This window comes from Protopterus annectens, chromosome 15.part0, assembly GCF_019279795.1.
Source record: "Protopterus annectens isolate FY-2018-M chromosome 15.part0, PAN1.0, whole genome shotgun sequence".
Lineage (NCBI taxonomy): Eukaryota > Metazoa > Chordata > Ceratodontiformes > Protopteridae > Protopterus > Protopterus annectens.
This window is the reverse complement of record NC_056749.1, coordinates 366,426,486-366,448,490: the sequence shown is the minus strand read 5'-3', so window position 1 is coordinate 366,448,490 and position 22,005 is coordinate 366,426,486. Positions and strand designations below refer to the sequence as shown.

Here is a 22,005-nt window from a genome sequence, read left to right as displayed (position 1 = left end):
TATAAATAAGCTAAATGCATAGCCAAACTACTGGATGAACAATGAATAATAAAGCAAAGTGGTAGCAGAGGAAGTACTAAATAGACAATTAAAAGTAATTTTGCTGAGTAACTAATATGACATAACATGTCAGCTTCTATAACCCAGCCCCATAGTGTGTGTGTGTGTGTGTGTGTATATATATATATATATATATATATATATATATATATATATATATATATATATATATATATATATATATATATATAAACAGAGAGTCTCTTGATTACAGTGCAGACAGCCCATGCTGATTTAGCAAAACTGGCAATTCAGAGAAGACACAGGAAAAGATGGGAGTGAGTGGACTATGCTGGCTTGCCCATCATGAAGAGGGAGGGAGGCTTTCCAGCTCTGAACATTGGTGACAAATATAGGACTGTGTAGTGTATCCACACTACACAGTACTGCACCACTTATGAGATAGATGGCATGTGCCTTTTGCAAGACAGCTATTGGTGGAGCTCACATACCACCAATGAGAGAAGTGGGAGGACGCAATCCCCCAGTGTACACCAATTCTAATGGATCCATTTAAAACAAAATGCATTGGTCTAGCATTTTCTGTGTGTCACTGTCTGTCTGTAACTGAAAGAAAGTGAAACCTGTGGGATGAAATCTACATCAGCATTAAGAATTTCTTAAGAAAAAGTAACTGTGCTTCTTCTGTTTTCTAAAATAGAAGAAAATAGCGCAGTTATTCATATCAAACATTAATAAAACAAGTAGTTAAGCATTGATAGTATACTGTAAACATACAGTTTTACTTCCAGGAAAGTACAGGTGCAGCTTAACAGAAGATCATAACAACTAGGCTTTATCAAAAAATTGCTTCATTATTTTCTTATTAATCCCATTACTAGTATATATGGATATCTTGCTTGGAAGAGCAGCAGTGCTTATAAAATGGGGTTCTGTATATTACTGGTACACTGAGATGTGTAGAGCCAGTTTACCCATTGGAAATTATTTTAAATTATTAAATATTTAAGACACCTGTCTAGAGTTGAATGTCTCTGAACAGCAGTACCACAAATAAGATCATTATGAATTATGTACCTACTAATGCACAACTATAAAGTGGCAGCATTGGATGTAAACACCCTGGCCCCATGTAAAAATGAGAAAAACAGGGATGATGATGATGATGATGATGATGCCAGTGATACAGGATTTTAAATTCAGACAAGTGTATCTAAAGAAATATGCCAGCATCCTCTTCACGCTTCAAGGCTGCACAGAAACCCCATTGCATTAATAATACATGAAAAGCTAATGTCATTACTATGCTATTAGCACTGTGATATGAAACTCTCAAGTATCATATCATTAAAAGCAATTACATAAGAGAGATACAGATCATCAATGAATGTAAAGTCAAGTAGCCTTCAAGCAACAGGGAGAAGAATTACAGACAAAGAGGAATAAGAATGCAGCAGTAAACTAGTAGCAGTAGGTAGAAGCCTGTAAAGTCAGGAGATAAGGACTTATAAGTTTCTTACTTTAATTAATTCCTTGCAAGTTACTTGGCTTTCTATTTATTTTAGATGGTTTGCGATGGTGTATAACTTTTAGTTATGTACTCACCATAACTTCAGATGTTTGGGATCCATCTACATTCTGACTGATGGGTTAGTCTCTTATTGGCTGAGCTTACTATATCCCAGGATGCACCACTACCAGTCCCCCAGATCTAGTTTGTCCGCATACATGCACGCCCTGCTTATATAACATCGTCAGATGAAACAAGATAAAACAGTGGAACTCAAAACCGTTCAGTCTCTTCTGATCTCCAAGGCAGGGGGAAGGAGGGTGGGTATTAGGAATGTAGGCAGATGGATCCCAAACATCTGAAGTTATGGTGAGTACATAACTAAAAGATGTTATGTGATCCTATCTCATTCTGACTGATGGGACAGCGTCCTAGCACCTGAATCCTGGGTGGCTCACTGGAAAACACTCCTGAGTACCGTGGAACCAAATGATGCTCGTCCTTTAGATGCCACATCCAATTTATAGTGGGAAATGAAAGTGTGCGGATTGGACCAAGTAGCATAGCACAAATCTCCGCTATAGCGAGCTTGGAATGAAAAGCTATAGAAGTAGCCATAGCTCTGGTAGAGTGAGCTTTGATAGATGTTGTAAGTTGCTTATTCGAAGAAGAATAAGCCTGAGTTATGCAATCTCTAATCCATTTGGAGATAGTAGCTTTTGTGATGGTTTTACCCAATTTATTGTCTGAGAAGGACACAAACAACTGGTCTGACTTACGAAGTTGCTGAGTCCTGTCTAAATAGAAGCGCAATTGCCTGTGAACATCCAATTTATGGAGAGTGTATTCTGCTTCATTGGAGAATTTTGGGAAGAAAACTGGTAGCTCTAGAGACTGTTGGAGACAGAGATTAGAACAGACCTTAGGGACAAAGGATGGATTAGGCCTAAGTGATACTCTATCCTTGTGGAAAATCAAGTACGGTGGTTTAATAGACAGGGCTTGAAGCTCTGAAACTCTTCTTGCAGAAGTAATTGCAACTAAGAAGGCAGTTTTCCAAGACAGATATTTTAACTCACATGTAGCAGCCGGTTCGAAGGGAAGATGTCAATGCGAAGCACTAAATCTAGATCCCACGGAGGCAGGATGAAAAACTGGGGTCTTAACAGACCCGCACCTTTAATGAAAGTTTTGCATAGTCTGCTACTCATCAATGGAGGATCCATGGACTCGTGAAATTTAGAGATAGCCGCTAGTTGGACTTTAATAGTAGAGACAGAAGATCCTTGATTAAACAGGGATGTTAAGAATTTCAAAACCTCTGGGATAGGAGCAGTGATAGGGTCTAAGCCCCTGAGTTGAGCCCAGATAGCAAACCTCTTCCACTTACTGAGGTACAATTTCTTAGTGGTGGGTTTGTGGGAAGATAAAATGTGAATAACTTCCGGGTCTAATGTGTGGCTTCTGACTAAAGTCGGAAGTGGAGGAGCCAAGCTGTCAACTTCAAGGAGTGAAGGGACTGGTGCTGTTGTCCCGACTGATGAATTAACAGGTCCGGAATTAGGTCTAAAGTCCACGGATCGTCCACTGCATGTTTCTTCAGGTAAGGAAACCATATCTGACGAGGCCAATATGGGGCAATCAGAATCATTGCGGACCCCAATTGAGAAGCTTTTTGAATAACTTTGGAGAGAAGTGGTATCGGAGGAAAGGCATAAAGTAGCCCTGTTGGCCAAGGTTGTGCTAGAGCATCCATAGCTGCTTCCCCTTGATGTGGGGTCAAGGAGAAGAACCGTTTAGTGGTGTCGCAAATAGACCCATCTCCTGAAAACCTGAGCTGCTACTGTTTCGTTTAGGGACCACTCGTGAGGAGAGAGAATTGTCCTGCTCAATTTGTCCGCCAATATATTTGATTTCCCCGGAATGTGGGTCACTACCAAGAAGCGGTTGGTAGCTACACCCTCATGGCCTCTCTGCAAAGGTAAGATCTGGTCCCTCCTTGTTTGTTCAGATACCAGACCACCGACATGTTGTCTGTGTAGATGGCGATGATGCCCTGAGGAAGAAACTTGTGTAAGGCCTGTAGGGATAGAAGTACAGCCCTCATCTCCAACACATTGATGTGGAGAAGAGCAAGCCAGGAGCCCTGCAGACAATGCCCCCACCCTATCTGGGAGGCATCTGTCGTCAGGGTAACCACTGGAGAGGGAATAACAAAGGGGCTTCCTTGATTTAGATTGGATGTCTGAAGCCACCAGCGAAGGTCCCGTTTGCATATTTCCGTAATCATGATGTGATGATTGAGGGGAAGATCCTGAAAGGACCATTGAGTTGACAATAGCCACTGAAGAATCCTCATGTGCAATCTTGCCAGAGGAACTAGAAGAACCGTGGCAGACATTGAACCTAAAACTTGTAGGACCATCCTGGCTGGAGCTTTGGATCTTGAAATCAGAGCTTGAACTTGGCCCTGTAAAGTTTGGATCCTTTCTGCAGGAAGAAAGATCAATTTTGAGTCTATCTCTGCTCCTATGAACCTTATGCGCTGAGAGGCCAGCAAGACAGACTTTGACCAATTGAATGTAATCCCCAGGGTAGAACCCAGAGAGATGGTGGCTTTGAGGTTGTCCATTAGTAGATGCCTGGTGGTGGCAGTCAGGAGCCAGTCGTCCAGATAGGGAAACACTTGGAATCCAAGACTTCTCAGGTGAGCCGTCACTACTGCCAAACACTTGGTGAACACCCTGGGGGCTGTGGTGAGACCAAAGGGCAGAGCACAAAATTGGTAATGACTGACTCCCAGGCTGAAGCGCAGATACCTCCTGGACGCCTGATGTATCGGTATGTGATAATAGGCGTCCTTGAGGTCTATGGAGCACATCCAAACATCCTTCTCCAACAATGGGAGAATGGATTGTAACGTGACCATTCGGAATTTGGATTTTTGGTTCAGTCTGCTGAGATCCAATATTGGTCTCAGGTCCCCTGTCTTTTGGCACTAAAAGAACCTGGAGTAATTTCCGGATCCGATCTGGTCTGTGGGGACCGGTTGGATGACTCTTTCTAGCAGCTTTAAAGCGCTGCAATTTCCCTTTGACTGGGTGGTGGGTCCGGATTCTCTTGGACGGTGGTGGTGAGTATGTGAATGGGATGGTGTAACCTCCGGCAATGATCCGAAGCACCCATCTGTCCTGAGTGATTGACTCCCAGGCTTTTAGGTGCTTCACCCGACTGGCTCCGGGCAGCACAGCCGGGCAATCCCTCATGATGTGTGGGAGGCTGAAGAGCCACGAAAGGACTCTCCCAGAAAAATTTCCCCGTCCTCTGCCTCTGGAAGGAATCTTCCTGCTGTTGAGGAAAAACTTGCGTGATTTCCGGAACCACATCTTCCCCTCCTTTGGCCTTGGGATAAGGCCGAAAGGAAGTGGAATAACGCAGATAAAGTTTTTCCCTCTTGCTCACAGCAGGTAAGGGTGTCTTTAACCTTGGGTCCAAACAAAGAGGACCCATCAAAGAAGACTTGAAGGCCTCCATTGACGCCAGGCTTGTCTCCGTAGAGCCACGCCTGTGAGGAAATGAGCCTCATGGACGAGTTAGAAATTGGATAGCCAACTGAGAGCTAACCGACTGGGCTAGCTGCTCAGGTAGGTTACCGAAGGGAATCTGACAGCTCCTTGACCAGATCCCTCTGAAGCCTGGTAAAATGTGCCAAATAATTCAGAGACCTTAAAGTAAAGGCCACTGAAGTCAGGCTGTCCATGCTCCTAGACTCCTTATTAGGAGGGTGGACGGACGTTGAAGCCTCTGCCACGTCCTGTTGTGTAGCAGATGCCACCACCATGGCATCTACAGCCACGCCTTTAGTGAGGAACTCCTTCTCGGGTGGGGCAGACAAAAATTTATTCGACGAGAAGGGACTGGTTCCACGGTATCTGGGTGTTCCACAAACTAAATTCATAACCTCGGCGAAGGCCAGAGACACCCAGGAGGCGGAGGGCTGAGCCCCAAAGGCCTTGAGGAGCACTGACTCATCAGCAGAGGGTTTGGATATCCAGCCGCCTCGTTGTTTGAGGATCTCTAAGATGTCTGCAAATGAGACATCATCCGAGGGGGACCCCTCCGCATCATCAAGATCAGTGTCCGATGTAATAGACTCGGGGAGTCCACGTGCTTCCTCTTGCACGATCTCTTCCTCGGGGTTCCTCCGAAGACAACTCGAAGAACCCTCAGGAGGAGGGAACCCCAATGGGGGTAACCTCAGGCCCAGGGCTCCGCTGCCTACGGACAGGGTACTGCCAAAGACCCAGTCTCCACGCCCAGGGAAGGTGCCGGTAAAGCCGGAGCGATGGCCGAAGACTTGGCCAAGGCACTCCTCATAGCCCTGAAAGCCGGACCCCCAGAATCCTGGGAGTGTCCAGTCTCCGGAGCCATGATAGCAGACGGCAATCCCGCAGCTGAAGCACCGAGAGGGAGGCTCGGAACCGAAAGCATAGGTCCCGAAACATCACCCCCGGGTCCAGCCGAAGAAGTCCGTGTACCAAACTCGGACCCGTTGGAGTAAGGGTCGGAGCCGACCCTAAGATCTCCACCGGCTCCAACAGCATCTGCTCCGGGTCGGAGGAGGAACAGCCATGGGATGGGCATGGGCTATCGGCTCCAAAGCCAACTGGGTCGGAGCCGAAACAAATTTTTGAAAGACTGGGGACTGGAACAGTCTTTGGAGCACCCTGTCTATATCCGAATCCGACATCCTCGAGGACTTAGAGGATACTGAACGGGTTGAAGGCCTCTCCAACGGCCCCAAAGGACTAGGGGACCGGCTCGGCGACTCGATGATTATCGGCGCCGAGGGAATACCCACAGTAGATTCCATCGGTGCCGAGGAGGACTTCCGAGGAGGTCTGAGCGGGCAGCCTTAGTCGGCTCCGAGACCAGTGGAGCCGGCGAACTCTGCCCCAGCCATCGGCTCGAAGCCCGAGAGTCGAGACTGGTGGCATCGAGGCAGGAGAAGCCTGCCTATGTCTTTTGGCGGCCGGATCCGACGGACTGGTCGGAGCCGGCGCCTTCTTCTTTTTGGTTGGGCAAGGAGAGGCTGCTAGAGCTTCTTCGAAGGAGGGTTTGATTAAGCCTTTAAGAATAAGCTTATTTTTCCTCTCCTGGAGGACCCTAGAGGAAAAAGCGTGACACACGCTGCATGACTCCTGTAAATGTTTTGCACCCAAACAATAAACACAGAGAGAGTGGTCATCTGTGATTGACATTTTAAAATTACATTTGGTGCATTTTTTAAAGCCTGAAGGCCTAGGATTTTGTGACATTATGACCAAAAATGCAGTAAGAACACACAATCCAAATTTACTTTTACTTAACTGACTCTACAAAAAAAATCAGTTTAGAACTGCCGATTTAACAACAACAAGAAACCTAAGGGGATCTGAAATCCCAAAAGTTTGAGAGGGGTTAACTGACCGGGAAAGGCCCTACAGATAAAGGAGGCCTGAAATCAGCAACAACACCCAATCACTCAACAAGTTTCCACAAAAAAACTTTCAATCACAACACAAAGTACAGAGTAGCCGTTAAAACAGCTTTTATGACAGGAAAGAACAATTTTCTGACAGAAAAAAGTAAGTAAAATTTACTACTCAGCTCAGCCAGCTCGAGACCACGTCTTCGCTAGTTAGCGGCAAACGAGATCTGGGGGACTGGTAGTGGTGCATCCTGGGATATAGTAAGCTCAGCCAATAAGAGACTTCGCTCTTTGGCATGAGCCGAGGATCGGCTCCGAACCCATCAGTCAGAATGTAGGCGAGATAGGATCACATAACATCTGCTGGTTCAAATTATGTACGTCTTAGAAACTATCTAGGAGCATAGTAATTCATAGGTTTTGTGGATTTAATTTCTGACTTGTATAACATATCTGAAATGTAATTCAAAGGCAACCTTAATTGCATCTTATTTTTATTGTCTTCTGGATTAGCTAATCGTGTTCTTATTTCTTAGGTTCATAGGCAGGTACTAGGCTATCTGCCCGAAGGCATTTATAAGCCTAGCCAGAATGTGTTGGCTTTCGCCACCCCCGAAGGTTAGTTTCCTGTGCCTCTGTCCAGCAGAGCTACTGAAGTGATCGCCGAGGTAAACTTTCTGTTTCCCATCCACTCGTCAAGGTTTCTTTTGAGGAGTGTTATCGATGAGCTCTGCCTAATGTAGATTGGGATCTTAGATCCCTAGAGCGTGTGGCTCGCAGGGATAAGGTTTTCTTTAGGTGGAGCATGTCCATCAATTCTGAGTTGGACATGGCCTTGTATGTCAGGCAGAGATCACCTCTGAGTAGGCGGTATGCAACCAACTACAGCTGCAATTTCTTCAGTCGAGCTGCATAGGGCATCTGTTTGAGGCCAGTGATCCTCTTGGTGAGGTACTTCTGTGGTCTTTCCATCTGTTGCAGGTGTCTTGTAAGGTACATCCCAAATGGGGCGTTGTACTCTATGATGGGTGATGAGAAGAGGGGTACAATGACCTCTTTTGATCTGGATGCGAACCCTTTTGTGATTAGGTGGGCCATGTAGAATGATTTTCTAACCACTTTGGCAATGTGATTATCAAAGGTGAGATTGCTATCTACTTGGGTCCCCATATCCCTTATTACTATGTGGTAGTTTGTGGGTACTTTGTTTTTTCCAAAGGGAATGACTATGCATTTTTTGGCATTTTAGCTTGAGGCCATAATTTTGACATCAGGTATCAGTCTCAGTGAGACCCTTTTGGAGGATGTCTGCATCAGCTGGAGAGTCAATTATAGCCCCTAGTTTGCAGTCGTCTGTGAACTTGGTCAGCCATAGTCCTCTTCTGCTTGCCTGTACCTCTGAGAAGTATAAGCCAAACAGGAGGGGTCCTAGGACTGAGCCCTGGGGAAAGCCACTTGTAACTGGTTTAAAGTCGGACCTAGCTCCCGCAATTCTCACCATGTGGGTTCTGCCCATAAGCCAGTTGGCAACCCATCTTGTGATGTAGGGGTTTATGTTCAGGCTGGTGAGCTTGTCTATAATACCAGAATGGGGAATGGTGTTGAAGGCCTTTGCGAGGTCTAGGTAGGCTGTATGTACCACCTTTCCCTCGTCTATAGCCTTGGTAACTGTCTCAAAGAAGTCCACCAGGTTTAGGAGGCATGATCTGCCCTTAAAGCCGAACTGGGTAGGGTCCAGAGTTTGGAGGTTCCCAATGTCTCTGTTAATGAGTTGCATGATGATGCGCTCCATAGCCTTGCAGACCAAGCTAGTCAGGTTTGTAGGGTGATAGTTCCCAGGGTCTGTTGTGGCTCCACCTTTGTGGAGCTGAATAACTGTTGCTGTGCACCACTCTATGGGTACGTAGCCTGTGGACAGGTTGTGTTTGAACAGTGTGTTTAGGTGAGGGGTTAGTTCGTCCTTGAGCTCATGTAGGACGCAGCCTGGGACACTGTCCGGTCCCATTGATGCTGTGTTTTTGGCTTTGGAGAAGGCTGTTTTAACCTGAGTGTCTGCGATTTCAGGGACTCTACATTCTTCTGGTATGGTTATGGGCCCTTTTGGGGGTGAGAGGTGGGGGAGTTTGCGCTGAACCTGTCTGCCAGGATATTGGCGATATCGGTCGGTTCAGTGTATTTTGTGCCATTCTGCACTAACTCTGAGCAGATCTGAGCATTGCCGCTTAGATTGTTGACATAGCTAAAGAATGCCTTGTGGTTATCTTTGGAGTCCTTGGCAATTTTTCTTTCAAAGCTCGCCTTGGATGATTTTATGAGGTATCGTAGTTTTTTTGCTGATACTGATCAGCGATGTCTTCCCTTCTTGGGATTTTACTCTTTTCTGTACTAGTTTCCTCCTTCTATTATATAGCTTGTTTATGGCAGGAGTCCACCACTTTTCTTGGAGGAGTGAGTCTTGGTTTTGCTTGGGATGGCATGATCCATGCATTCTTGTAGGATGCCCATAGAATGCATTAGTGAAGCATTTTGCAGCTTGGACAGCGTTATCTTTCAGCATGGAGGCTTTGAATCTTTCCACCTCGGTCTTAAGCAACGTGAAGTTTGCTTTTGAAAAGTTTTTCACAGTGGTTTTCTTGTCCAGGGGTGGGGGCGGTATGTGGATCTCCAAAGTGATTTGTTCATGGTCAGATCTAACCAGCAAGGGGTTGACCTCCGGTGTGGCACACTGGTCACCCATGTTGGTGATGACCAGGTCCAATATGTTGTCACCTCTGGTGGGAGTGTCGACCAGTTGAACCAGGGAGTTTGAGTTTATAAATTCTAGGAAATGTTGGGCAAGGGAGTTAGTACTTAAGTAGTTCTCCCAGTTAATGTTTGGGTAATTGAAATCACCCAATATTAGGGTGTTTGGTAGGACTTTCATGTTTCCAGAAATACAGAATGGGGGTCCTGGGACATGGTGGGTGATCTGTATCAAGCTACAATTTGAATTGCAGTTTTTCCCGTTGTTAGCTGCACGTGGATGATCTCTGAAGCATAGTGCTGTGCCACTAACCTGGAGGTGTGGGTATCCTTGATGAAAATGGGTACGCCCCCACCTTTTGTATTTCGGTTTGGGTTCTGTGGCCGAAATGTATGGTGTGAGTTGTAGCCTGGTAGTGCTGGAGTACTCTCTGGAGCCTTAAACCAGGTTTCTGTTACTGCACATATATTGATATTCTCCATACTGAGGAGTGCGTGCATTTTGAGGTTCAGACTTCTGGCACTGAGTAGCATTACCCTAAGTTTTTTGTTATTTGTGCTATTTACGGCGCTGGGTTTGTCTTTTGAGCCTTGCCTAAAAAAGGCACTATGGTGGTGGCAAGAGCCTTGGCCAGTATTTGAAAGCCTAAGGGTGACAGGTGCTAGCCATCTCTAGTGAAGCAGTGTGGCTTGTTGAGCATGTCATCCCAGGCAGACAGACACTGGATCCCCTTTGAATGACACCAGAAACTTAGTCAATTGCTGAAATCGAGAATTTTTTCTTTACACCGTGGTATCATTCTTGGTGAGGGCAGGATGCGACTCAGGGTCAGGGTCATACTGGCCTGGGCTATGTGATCAGAGAGCTCTTCCATGTCTCTTTTCATGTAGTCCAGAGAGGTACGGCTCAGGTCATTCACACCAACATGGACAATGACAGAGTCATATTTGTACTTGTTCTGGAGTGACCTGAGTGCTTGTGTTATGTGGTGGATCCTGGTGCCCGGCAGCTAACAGTAACCTTCTCCTTATTCAGTCTAGTGAGTGGGACGTCAGTGTGCCTGATTATAGAGTCACCTATTACTAGGTACTACTTCACTAAGTAATGTGCTTATTTTTCCATCTGGTTTTGATGGAATAGGCCAAGCTCAGAGAGTATTGTTTATACAGCAACTTAGAATGTAGATCAAATGGTGCTTTTTAATACTGTCTTAGGATCAAATATTTGTGAGAGCAGATTAGATATTGCTTAACTTTTAACTTATCTGGTATTTATTAAAGTATGATAGTGAAAATACTTGTGGTCAAAAGTCCTAGCTGTGTACATAAAAAAGATAACAGCAAAGAGAATATGCTACAAACAGGATAGGCCATACAACCCAAGTTTTAACTAGAGTTAGTGACAGCAGTGCCAGGGAAAGAAGACAGGACATATGTAAGTTTACAGAAGGGGAACAATGACAAAGGAGAGCGACAAGGATTTAGTAAGCAAAGGAACCTGACAGCAAAGGAAAGGATGACAAAACCAGGTGGCCAGAGAGACAGAATCAAGAGAAGATTAGGCATCAGAAAAATAAAATCTAGAAGTAGGGAGAAGAGAATAGAGAGATACATGAGGTTTAGGGATTTGTGTCAGTGATCTGGTTCTGGAAGTGTTGGATGGATATGAACGTAGAGCTATTGTTTGGAAAGCTTTAGGGAAATATATAGGGGCCAACAAGATCATCTGTCTAGTAAGAAGTAGCAGACATGAACTGGAGATGAGCAAAGGCAAGAGAACAGTACTCAGCCCAGTATGAAGATGGTGGGGAAAGAAGGGTCATGTTAGTGCAACAGGAACCATAACAGATGAAGGAAATAGTTACTAACAGAAGAAGGTTATTGCTTAGTGGTATGCCTGTGGAAATGGAGATGGGGAGAGCAAGAGACTTAGAAGGGTAAGTATATCACATAACATAAACCTATTTAAAGCATGCAAGGGCCATTAAAGTACCCATAAAACTAAAATAATATAGTTTGTGGCTGAAAAAGAGAGGCAAGGTCATTAAACTGCCAAGACATTCTATTGTAGCAACATAAAAACAGAGATGGTATGGGGAATATAAATGTATGTGAGGTGTCTTTTGTTGTTGTTATTCTTTTTTGCTAAAAGATTGTGTGCACTGAAAGGGGTTAGAATCACAGTCTAAAATAATTTCTAAATATTAATTCAGGGTTTATTTCTGGGTGGGCACTAGACTATCACAGCATTTATTTTTAATGATAATGTTCTGGTTGTATGGAAAAGCAGACAACAGCAGTTGATTTCCCAGTGAGCCTATGTGGTATTTGTCCGTGGCAAGTGTGACAAATATTTTCACCTGCATAGCAGGGTAAATTCACTTCCCTACTGACCTTTTCTTTGGATCTTTTGCATCTATTGGGGTAAGTGCTTACTCTTTACAGTGCATGAAGCATGCTTGCTTTCAGAATATCTTTGGGGGGGTCTCTTGTGTGTTGTATAAGTGTTCTACTACATGTCTGGATAGTTCAGAGAACAGGACTAACTGTGTGTGAATTTATGCTCCATATCCATGACTAAAATGGGGAAACAGAATGCACACACAGATCTTGTAGCAACAGTCATGAGTGTAGATTCTTCAAATTCACTGTATCACCATCTGAAATGCAAACAAGCATTGTATTGATATTCTGATCTATGTAGATAGATGTGCATTAGATGTGCACACATACTCATTCTCCTTACTTAAACATTGGCATCCTATTTCTGTATGCAGTTATTGTGAATGGGGGTAGTGGGAACATCTCCCCACTTTTAGCGATCATTTCTCTTATCCTATTCTCTAATGAGAACTAAAAGGACATTATAAGACTTGAAGAAAGTGCATTTCTCTCTCTGGTCTTAAAACAATCTCTTCCTACCCTGTTTCCCCTCTACATAGCTTTACCATTGCTATATTCTATTTAATCATTGCTCTATTTGTCCTTGTGATTCTTTCAGCATGGCAGCTCTGATGTCCACTGTATATATTGTTTTGTTATTCATTCTGCATATAATATAACACACATATATGCATATAATGTCATAAATCTATTGTGTTTTATCCCAGGCTTTCACTGAAATAAGTCCAACGGGATCAGTGCTTTACTTCAGTTAATAAATTAAAAATAAAATAAGATCTCAGGTTGGCATGTTAATTTCACTCATGTGACCATATATACTTTATTTTCTGTATTTACAAAGTAGAGTTATAACACAAACGATAAAATGGAAGGTGTGAAAACAGTACTAGTAAGAAGAAAAAACGCACCCAAATCTCAGCACAAAGGCCAGTAGTAGGGCTAGTAAACAATGTATTGAATCACCACAGGAACGACTTTCCCATACAAAATCCAATTTATTGAGAAACAAACCAATGCACACAAAACCAGTACGTAGAGAAAGTAAACTTCCACGTTTCGTCCAAAACTTCATCAGAACAACAATGCACATCTAAGTTACAATTAAATACCCTAATTAAAATTCAAAACAACCAATGGAATTGAATAGTAATGAATAATTCATTACAAACTCACACAAAGGAATACCTCTAAAATAATGAATAGTAGTACATAAAATACATTGATAAAATCCATTTGATTAAAAATAGTTAATATATATATATCTCAATTAAATACAAGTAATAAATATATATTTATAAATAAAGTCAAATCCATGTGGTTTTACTATGCTACCCTCTGGTGGTACAAACTGATATCACAAGTAAATCTGCTTGTTTTTTTGAATTTTAATTAGGGTATTTAATTGTAACTTAGATGTGCATTGTTGTTCTGATGAAGTTTTGGACGAAACGTGGAAGTTTACTTTCTCTACGTACTGGTTTTGTGTGCGTTGGTTTGTTTCTCAATAAATTGGATTTTGTATGGGAAAGTCGTTCCTGTGGTGATTCAATACATTGTTTACTAGCCCTACTATTGGCCTTTGTGCTGAGATTTGGGTGCGTTTTTTCTTCTTACTAGTACTGTTTTCGCACCTTCCATTTTATCGTTTATTTGTTTTCAACTATGGAACACTCAGCCAACAGTGCCTCTGACACCGAGGGCAGGAGAAATGAAACTGGAGAGTTGCGTAAGCTTATCGGACAGCTTACGCAGCTTGTGAGTCTTCTGACACCTTTAAGCCAATCTATGGCAATGGTGTGTACATCCCTTTCCTTACCAGGGAATCAGGAAGCCCTTAGGCGGTCAGCTTCGAATGAAGGGATGCCAAGGCAACAGGATGCGGCTATTAACAGTGCTAATGTGAGCGGTGACTCGAACATTGATGTTTTACAAGGACTACCGCGTTTTACCTTTGATGTATCACAGGATAAATGAACTGGTCGGAAGCGTCGTGCAAACACTGGAAACAATGACTCAATCCAGGTTTCTGGACTACAACAAGGTACTGATGAGTTATTTAGGGACGTGGTGAATGTTAAATTTGACTTCACCAGTAATAAAAAAACTAAAAAAGCCAACGGCTCATACAAATAAATGCTAGATGATTTACACTTTTATTTAAACAAATATAAAATGCTTGAGATGGACAATGCCTATCTCAAACACTGTCTTCATTTAAAAATTGTACCTAAGGGGTTAAGAGTAAGTAAATAACCTAATAATGTGTATGAAGGGACAGATTTTTACAACAACCTGATTCAAATTTTTGATGACTGTGGTTTTGCTATTATGCGTGCTATTATCTCAAATAATGAACATGAAATGGAGAAATTGTTTGTTATAATTGAAGACATTAATAAGGCTGTGGTTAATGACCTTTTGTTCTCAATTGAGGAACAAAGAGGCCAGTACAGAAGTTTATTGAAAGATGTTGAAAAGCATTGTGTAGATGTAGATAATAGAAAGTTTTCTAAAATTGACAGGGACTTGCATGAGTATAAAACCCATATTCATTATCCAAAACCTAGATCTTGGGGTAGGCAGTTGACGAATAATCCCTATAGAGTTAATGACGGGTTTTTAGCACATGACCCCGACTTACATAACAACGATGAAGTGGACAATGAAGAGTTTCCCCCAATACGTAGGTCTGAAAGACTCATGCATAAGGACCCAGTTAGTTACAACTCAAAAAACTACAAGAAGAGAGGGCGACACCCCTCTTGGGGAGACAAATAGGTGGACCATTAGACCACATTGTATGTGATGGCAATAAATCCACCTACAACAACTTCAACATTTTTAACTTCTCCCACATTACACTTACTAAGATTCATTTTGAGTTATTTTCAAAAGGTTTTGGTTTTATCCCACAATGTAAAACTAATATTTTCCAGTTGCTCGTTGACATCAAGTTGTTTATTAGGAAGAAAAATTTGGAAATATTTTTTAAAGGGAAACAAATGACTTCAGGTGTTAATGATTTGACCCGTAAGAGCACTTTTAACCCCCCACTGCACCCTCAATTGAAAAACTTTGAGTTAACTCTAGAAAGAGAATTAAGGAGCTCCTTGAGAAAAGATTTTATTCATCCCAATCTTGCTACCAGTGAGGAGGACATTTTGGTGACCTTGAGTAATGACAGGGGAGTCCGGGTTATGAAACCCGATAAAGGTGGGGGAGTTGTTTTTATGGATCGTAATATGTACGAAGGAAAGATGTTAAATTTGTTGAATGACGTGGAAAAATATAGTGTTACCTCTACTAATGAGATAAACATTGCTTACAAGAGAATATATGTTTTACTTAACGAACTGTTGTTGGAAGGGTTGATTGATCTAAAAACATACAAATTTTTACATGTGGAAAAGCCCAGGACTCCATCAATTTTTGGAATCCCTAAAGTGCATAAGGACTTAGTGGATCCCCCTCTTAGACCTATTGTTTCCTCTGAAGGATCAGTCACAGCACCCCTAGCTAAGTACATAGACTTCAAGATTAAGCATTTGGTAAATGAAAATGAATATATTTTAAAGGATTCCTGGCACTTTTTAAGGAAAATAAAACCTTTCTTACATGGAGAGACCACTGGCTTCGGCACCCTTGATGTCGTAGACTTATTTACCAGCATTCCACATGATATTGGTTTAGCTTGGTTTGAAGAAATGTTACTGCCCCTCAAAAGAATATCTAATAATGAATTTAGAACCATTTTAACTTTGATGGAAATTGTGTTAAAAAATAATTTTCTATTTTTTGAGGGAGAATATTACAAGCAAACCAAGGGAGTGGCGATGGGAGCTCATTGTGCACCTACATACACCAACATCATTATGGCTTACTGGGAGAATAAGTACGTCCTGATCCCCAGGTTCAAAAATATGTGGACATTGTATTGTAGGTTTTTGGACGACTTATGTTTTCTATGGAAGGGGACCGTTGATGACTTTGAGGTTTTTGTTGAGTACATAAATGGAACCACTAATTTCCTTAAGTTCACAAAGCATTTTAATACCACGCAAGTGTACTATTTGGATGTGAATTTGGTAAAATCTGATTACCAGTTTGTGTCCAGGGTGTACAGGAAGAAAACTTTTTCAAACACCTACTTACATTTTACAAGTTCTCACCCATTTTATCAGAAGAGAAGTGTTTTAAAAGGACAGATGGTTAGAATATGTAGAATGATGTCTGACGATTCAATTTTTAACAAGGAATGTGATTATTTGAAGTGTATGTTTTTGGATAGGGGGTATCCAGCTGAAATGATTGGACAGATATTTCAGAAAGTTTGTGAAGGAAGGAAGGGTAGATTTGCACCCATTTTGGATAAAGAAGATGATGATGATACTACAAGGACACCTAAAAATACCTCTAATGATGGATTTTCCTCGGGCCTTACCATTACATATGATGGACAATCTGGTAGGGTTAGAAAGATTTTTGACAGGGAGTGGAACAATTTTGCAAAAGTATCTGATCTGGGACACATTTTTGATAATGAAACAAAATACATATACAAAAGGAGTTGTAACATAAAAGGAATTTTAGAAAAGAGTAGTAATGCCAAGCGATGTGACAAAAACAAGAAAAAATTTGGACTTTTTAAATGTGGGGCTTGCCCTTATTGTAAAAATCTTAAGACTGGCAGCACCTATTTCTTAGCTGCCCGTAAGAGGATGTTAACTCTTGCCTCTTTTGCAAATTGTAACACCAAGGGTATTATATACATTGCTTTATGTGGAAAATGTGAAGCAGTTTACATAGGAAAAAGTGAAAGAAAAATAAAACAAAGAATCTACGAGCACCTGTATGACATTAGAACCAGGTGTGAAACAAACTCTTTGTATAAACACATCCTGGTCTGTGAAGGGGCACACACTGATTTTTTTGTGGTGGAAGTGGTCCCTTTAGACCCTAGGGAGGGCTGTTGGGAAACTCTTGTTGCATACAGGGAGCTGTACTGGCAGATAGTTTTAGAATCAAATAAGTTCCCAGGTATTAACGATATGATTACCCTGGCACCAGTCCTAAAAATGAGATCAGCAAAACTTTAACTTGTTTTGGTTTGTGTAATTCAAGGCACGTATATGACACACATTAAGAAAGGTTTACACTAAATGTTCAGCAGATTTACTTGTGATATCAGTTTGTACCACCAGAGGGGAGCATAGTAAAACCACATGGATTTGACTTTATTTATAAACATATATTTATTACTTGTATTTAATTGAGATATATATATTAACTATTTTTAATCAAATGGATTTTATCAATGTATTTTATGTACTACTATTCATTATTTTAAATGTTAAATTGTGACATTTTATCTAGAGGTATTCCTTTGTGTGAGTTTGTAATGAATTATTCATTACTATTCAATTCCATTGGTTGTTTTGAATTTTAATTAGGGTATTTAATTGTAACTTAGATGTGCATTGTTGTTCTGATGAAGTTTTGGACGAAACGTGGAAGTTTACTTTCTCTACGTACTGGTTTTGAGTGCGTTGGTTTGTTTCTCAATAAATTGGATTTTGTATGGGAAAGTCGTTCCTGTGGTGATTCAATACATTGTTTACTAGCCCTACTACTGGCCTTTGTGCTGAGATTTGGGTGCATTTTTTCTTCTTACTAGAGTTATAACACAAACAACAAAATGGTTCCACTGAAAACAAGATTCATCAAACTTAAAACAAAGCTTTTTTTGTAGGGGGGCAAGCCCCACATCCATCTACCTTAACTTTCAGGTCATGTAAGACTAGGAAGCAGCAACACTGATTTAGCTGAATGTAAGTGTTTATTGAAACCACTTCAGAAGTTTGGGATTCACTGAAATTACCTTCACATTGCTGTCACATTCCCCTTGTGAATACAGCATTTTTGTTGTTGTTAAACTGGTTTGTCTTGCTCAGCATTCATTCAGCAATACTTCTTTCTGCAAGTACAAATACTGTTATTAAACACTGCTAATCTGTAATTTCTTTTGTTTAATTAGGAGCTGAAACAAGACATTTCCAGCTTTCGCTATGAAGTCCTTGACCTTTTAGGAAACCGCAAACCTCCCAGAAGGACCTACTCCAGCAGCAGCACAGAAATATCACAGAAGGATGACATGAATGAGGACTACAAAGACAAGGCTAAAGCCAGAAGTGTGTCTTTCAATGTGGACAAAAAAGAAGACTCTTTCACTGTATCTGCTTTGATTAAGACCATGTCAGGGGTTGACATTGTAGATGAGAAACCAAAAAACAATGGACTAAAACGGTCATTTATTAAAAATGGCAACAGGCTTGAAAGGCTATCCAGTTCCAAGAAAGAATCTTTCAAAAGACTTGGTCTTCTGTTCTCCAAGATGAATGGACATCTTTCAGAGCAGAATCAAGAGCCCATGTACACCATATCAGATGGGCTCATTCAGCCACATAGTATGTGGCAGGAGAGTACATTTTCTCCCAATGCAAATGACCGGGTGATCACCAGAAGTGAGATTAACCTCCATGAGGTAGGACTGGCTGAGTCTAGCAAAATAAATAGCAGAGACACTGACTGCCCACCTGCTTGTACCAACTCTGTTCACTGTGCTTCCAGCATCTGTTCCTCCAATTCCAAACTCATAGACTCAACAGAGGATGTGTTTGGCAGCTGGGGGGACACATGTGACTTAATTACACACAGATGGAAAGATGGACAGGAAAGCAATGTTACAACACGATTATAGTGGATACCTTTCAATGTAGCACCTCTTATACGAGTCCAGCACTAACTTTTATCATGTTTTCTTAACAGTATTCCAGTTCAAAGGTCTCAGTTGACTACAGCAGTCACATAATTTTCTACAAGGACACTGAAGTCGTCAGTAGGGTGCAAACTAGGGTCACAAGAACTATCAGGAAAAAGTGATGTGACAGCTAAGTCAGTACAAGTCTTTAACATTCTCACCCTGGAGGAAGGTAGAATAATGGAAATATGAATTCAGTCTTTTTTATACTAAACAATATAAAAACGGTACTGAGCATATGGTGGCATGTAATGTTGTCCATCTGGGTTAGTACAACTGGTAAATTAAAATGAATGAAAATATTTTACTTTCTAAGAAGGTGGTGAACTGAAACAGTCTGCCATGGAAAACAGAGGCTATGAAAACAGTGCAGATGCCCAGGGTGAGTTTGTACAAAGATCTATTTAACTACTGGAATCGCTGATTGCTTTATATCACATAGCCTTCAGAACTGCAATGGATTAGCACATATTTGCACATACTACTACTTTTCAACCCTTTCTGCAAAGGGGTTGTGAGATGATGAAAAGAGTGTATTCTAATCATAAAGCAACATGTTTAACGTTAATAATGAATATAGAAACTATTTTTTCTAATGTTCCATCCTTAGATGGAATGTTTACCAGTGCTGTTTCACCCACTTCTTATAGGGTAGTACTCCTTGCAAAAATAAAAATGCTTTGCTAATTTTCTTGTGTTACCTTTATGCTAAAATTTTTGGAGAGATATAACAACCTGCAGACTTTTAAGTACAAAGAGAAGCTTCTAGAGTGGCTGCATTTCAGACTTTCAGCTAATTATCAAGTAGAAAGCTAAGTTTTTAACACAGTGTAACCAACTGCATGCTTTAAGCACTATAGTAAAATTTACCTCAGGGTGGATTCTATAATCTAGATTATTTTTCCCTGACATTTGTTAAGAATCAGATACATTATTCAAGTTCAAACTGTGAAATGATTGCAAAGTTATGGTGTTGAAAACAAAATTAGACTGCCTGCATGTCATAACCACAAGGAAAAAGGTTTAACCTATGTTAGAAGCCAACAACTCCTCTGTTAAGAGGCTGGCATAAGAACTCAGGATCTATAAACACAATTTGCACAAAAACAATTTCCAGTCTGCTTTCATATAAATGGGAATTGTACCACAGTCTCTAAAAGCAAAGGCTGTATGTGGAGTCTTTGAATATATTAGCACTGAGACCAGTGTCTGAATACATTTAATACTAAAGCCTTCTGAGAGGGAAAGCAAACAATAAGGTAACAAATATTTTTGATCTTTCAAAAGGATTATTAGATAACACAGAGTGTAGAGACTGGGATTAAGGATCAGGTTAAAAGTTGCGCAAAATCCAGAAAATGAACTCTAACAGTAGGATTTCCAAGCATTATGGCCATCTTTTGTTTTATTGTTTTTTTAAAGCCCAAGACTTGCTGAATTAAGGATAACCATACTTTATAATTTAACAGCCAATATAAGCACAGTTAGAAGGTACATATAGTAAGCATGTCAAGGATATGACATCACAACAAGGCTTAGCAATCGTTTTAGGGGCATACACACACAAAATCACATTTTAACTTTTTTTTGGCACATTCTAAGTTATGAGACATTGTTTTAACTTTTATTTTTTGCCACAGTTTGCTCCCACTGTCTGCTGATCATCAGCCCTCTAATAGCCAGTTGGATCATTTGCTCCCGAACACTAAAGCAGCAATCATGGCTGGTTTGTGTGTTTTTTTCTCTTTTGTTGTAGCCCCACATCTGCATGCATGTTGTAGGCTGTCTGCACTAGACATTGTCATATCACAGGAAGTTATACTCCTATGTTTCCAAAGCAGAAATTGCACCATTACTGTATGCTCCCAATTGTGTATACCACCTTCCCCACAAAAAAAAAATGTGAGCAGGCCAAGCCTCTTCACTGCTCCCCATCCCTACCTGTGTTGGGGTCACTAATCAACTCCCTGTCATTTAGGTCACAGTCAGGGCTTCATCACGTTGTGCCAGGATCTTCTTTTGGCACATTCTGAATTGTGTACACTTTAAAAACTTTATACCAAGTAGGTAACACTACTTCTAGTTAGAGCATTTAATTAATTATCTACATCAGGTTTATTAGATTCGGCTTGATTACACTATACCGCCCTGATACATTTTAAAGTCTATATTTATTACACTATGTAAAATATATCCACTAATTCTATGACGAGGTATTTCCACAAAGTGTACCATATTCTCCTTCCTTCCAAAATCATGTCTCGTTGCATTGCATCCAAACATATTTTTCTTCCCAAAAGATGATACCTTGTACCACTCTGTCTCTTTGTATACTTATGAGTCTCACAAGCTCCATTCCTACATTATCCACATAAGGAGGGCTTAAAGCCTTAAACTCTTCAAATGTGTGCATAGACAGTGAAACAGATCTTTGTGGCACTCCTTAGAAGCACTTATACCTTACTGCCCAATACAGCATCTTTCTGCAGAGTAAGCAGTGACATCACATCTTGCTTATGTTAATGATGTAACTGTCTTTGTGCTCAATAGTATTTCAAAAGCTTTCCCAAAGATGTTGCAAATGATTTCCTTTACATTAAATAACAATAAACCCAAGCTGTACAAATGTCTGAAGAACATGTCTGTCCCCACCTTTAATTTCCTATGCACAGTTTGCATGATTTCATACCAGTATTGTACCACATCCAATTGCCATAAGAAATAAATTAAACTCAAACTCATTTTCGTTTATCCACATTGAGTATTCTGTTAAGATCTCAGCAGTTTCAAGGAGGCATATCATTCCTGTCAAACTCGATATAGCACTACACAAACAGCAGCAAATTTTCATGTTCAATAATTAACTCCTAAGGCATCCTCAGACTGAGCTGAGTTTACCAGTATGCTTTGTCATCCATCATTAAAGGAGTGCTTTGCCCACCTCATTGTGAGAACATTGATGGCAATCGCTTCATCTTGCTTAATCACTTAATATACAGATTCACACTTTATGCTGCAGTACCTCCAAGGCTCTACTACCTC

At 41.1% G+C, this 22,005-nt stretch overlaps 1 protein-coding gene across 1 annotated transcript in view; it reads left to right on the top strand.

Moving 5' to 3' along the window:
- The window catches only part of TRPC5 (transient receptor potential cation channel subfamily C member 5), a 2,601,559-nt gene extending 2,581,906 nt beyond the window's left edge, over positions 1-19,653 (top strand). Inside the window, exon 11 of the mRNA XM_044057112.1 lies at positions 18,181-19,653. Coding sequence (XP_043913047.1) covers positions 18,181-18,903 — 723 coding nt within the window. The 3' untranslated portion in view covers positions 18,904-19,653. The remainder of the gene's footprint in view (positions 1-18,180) is intronic.
- Positions 19,654-22,005: the final 2,352 nt, after the last annotated feature.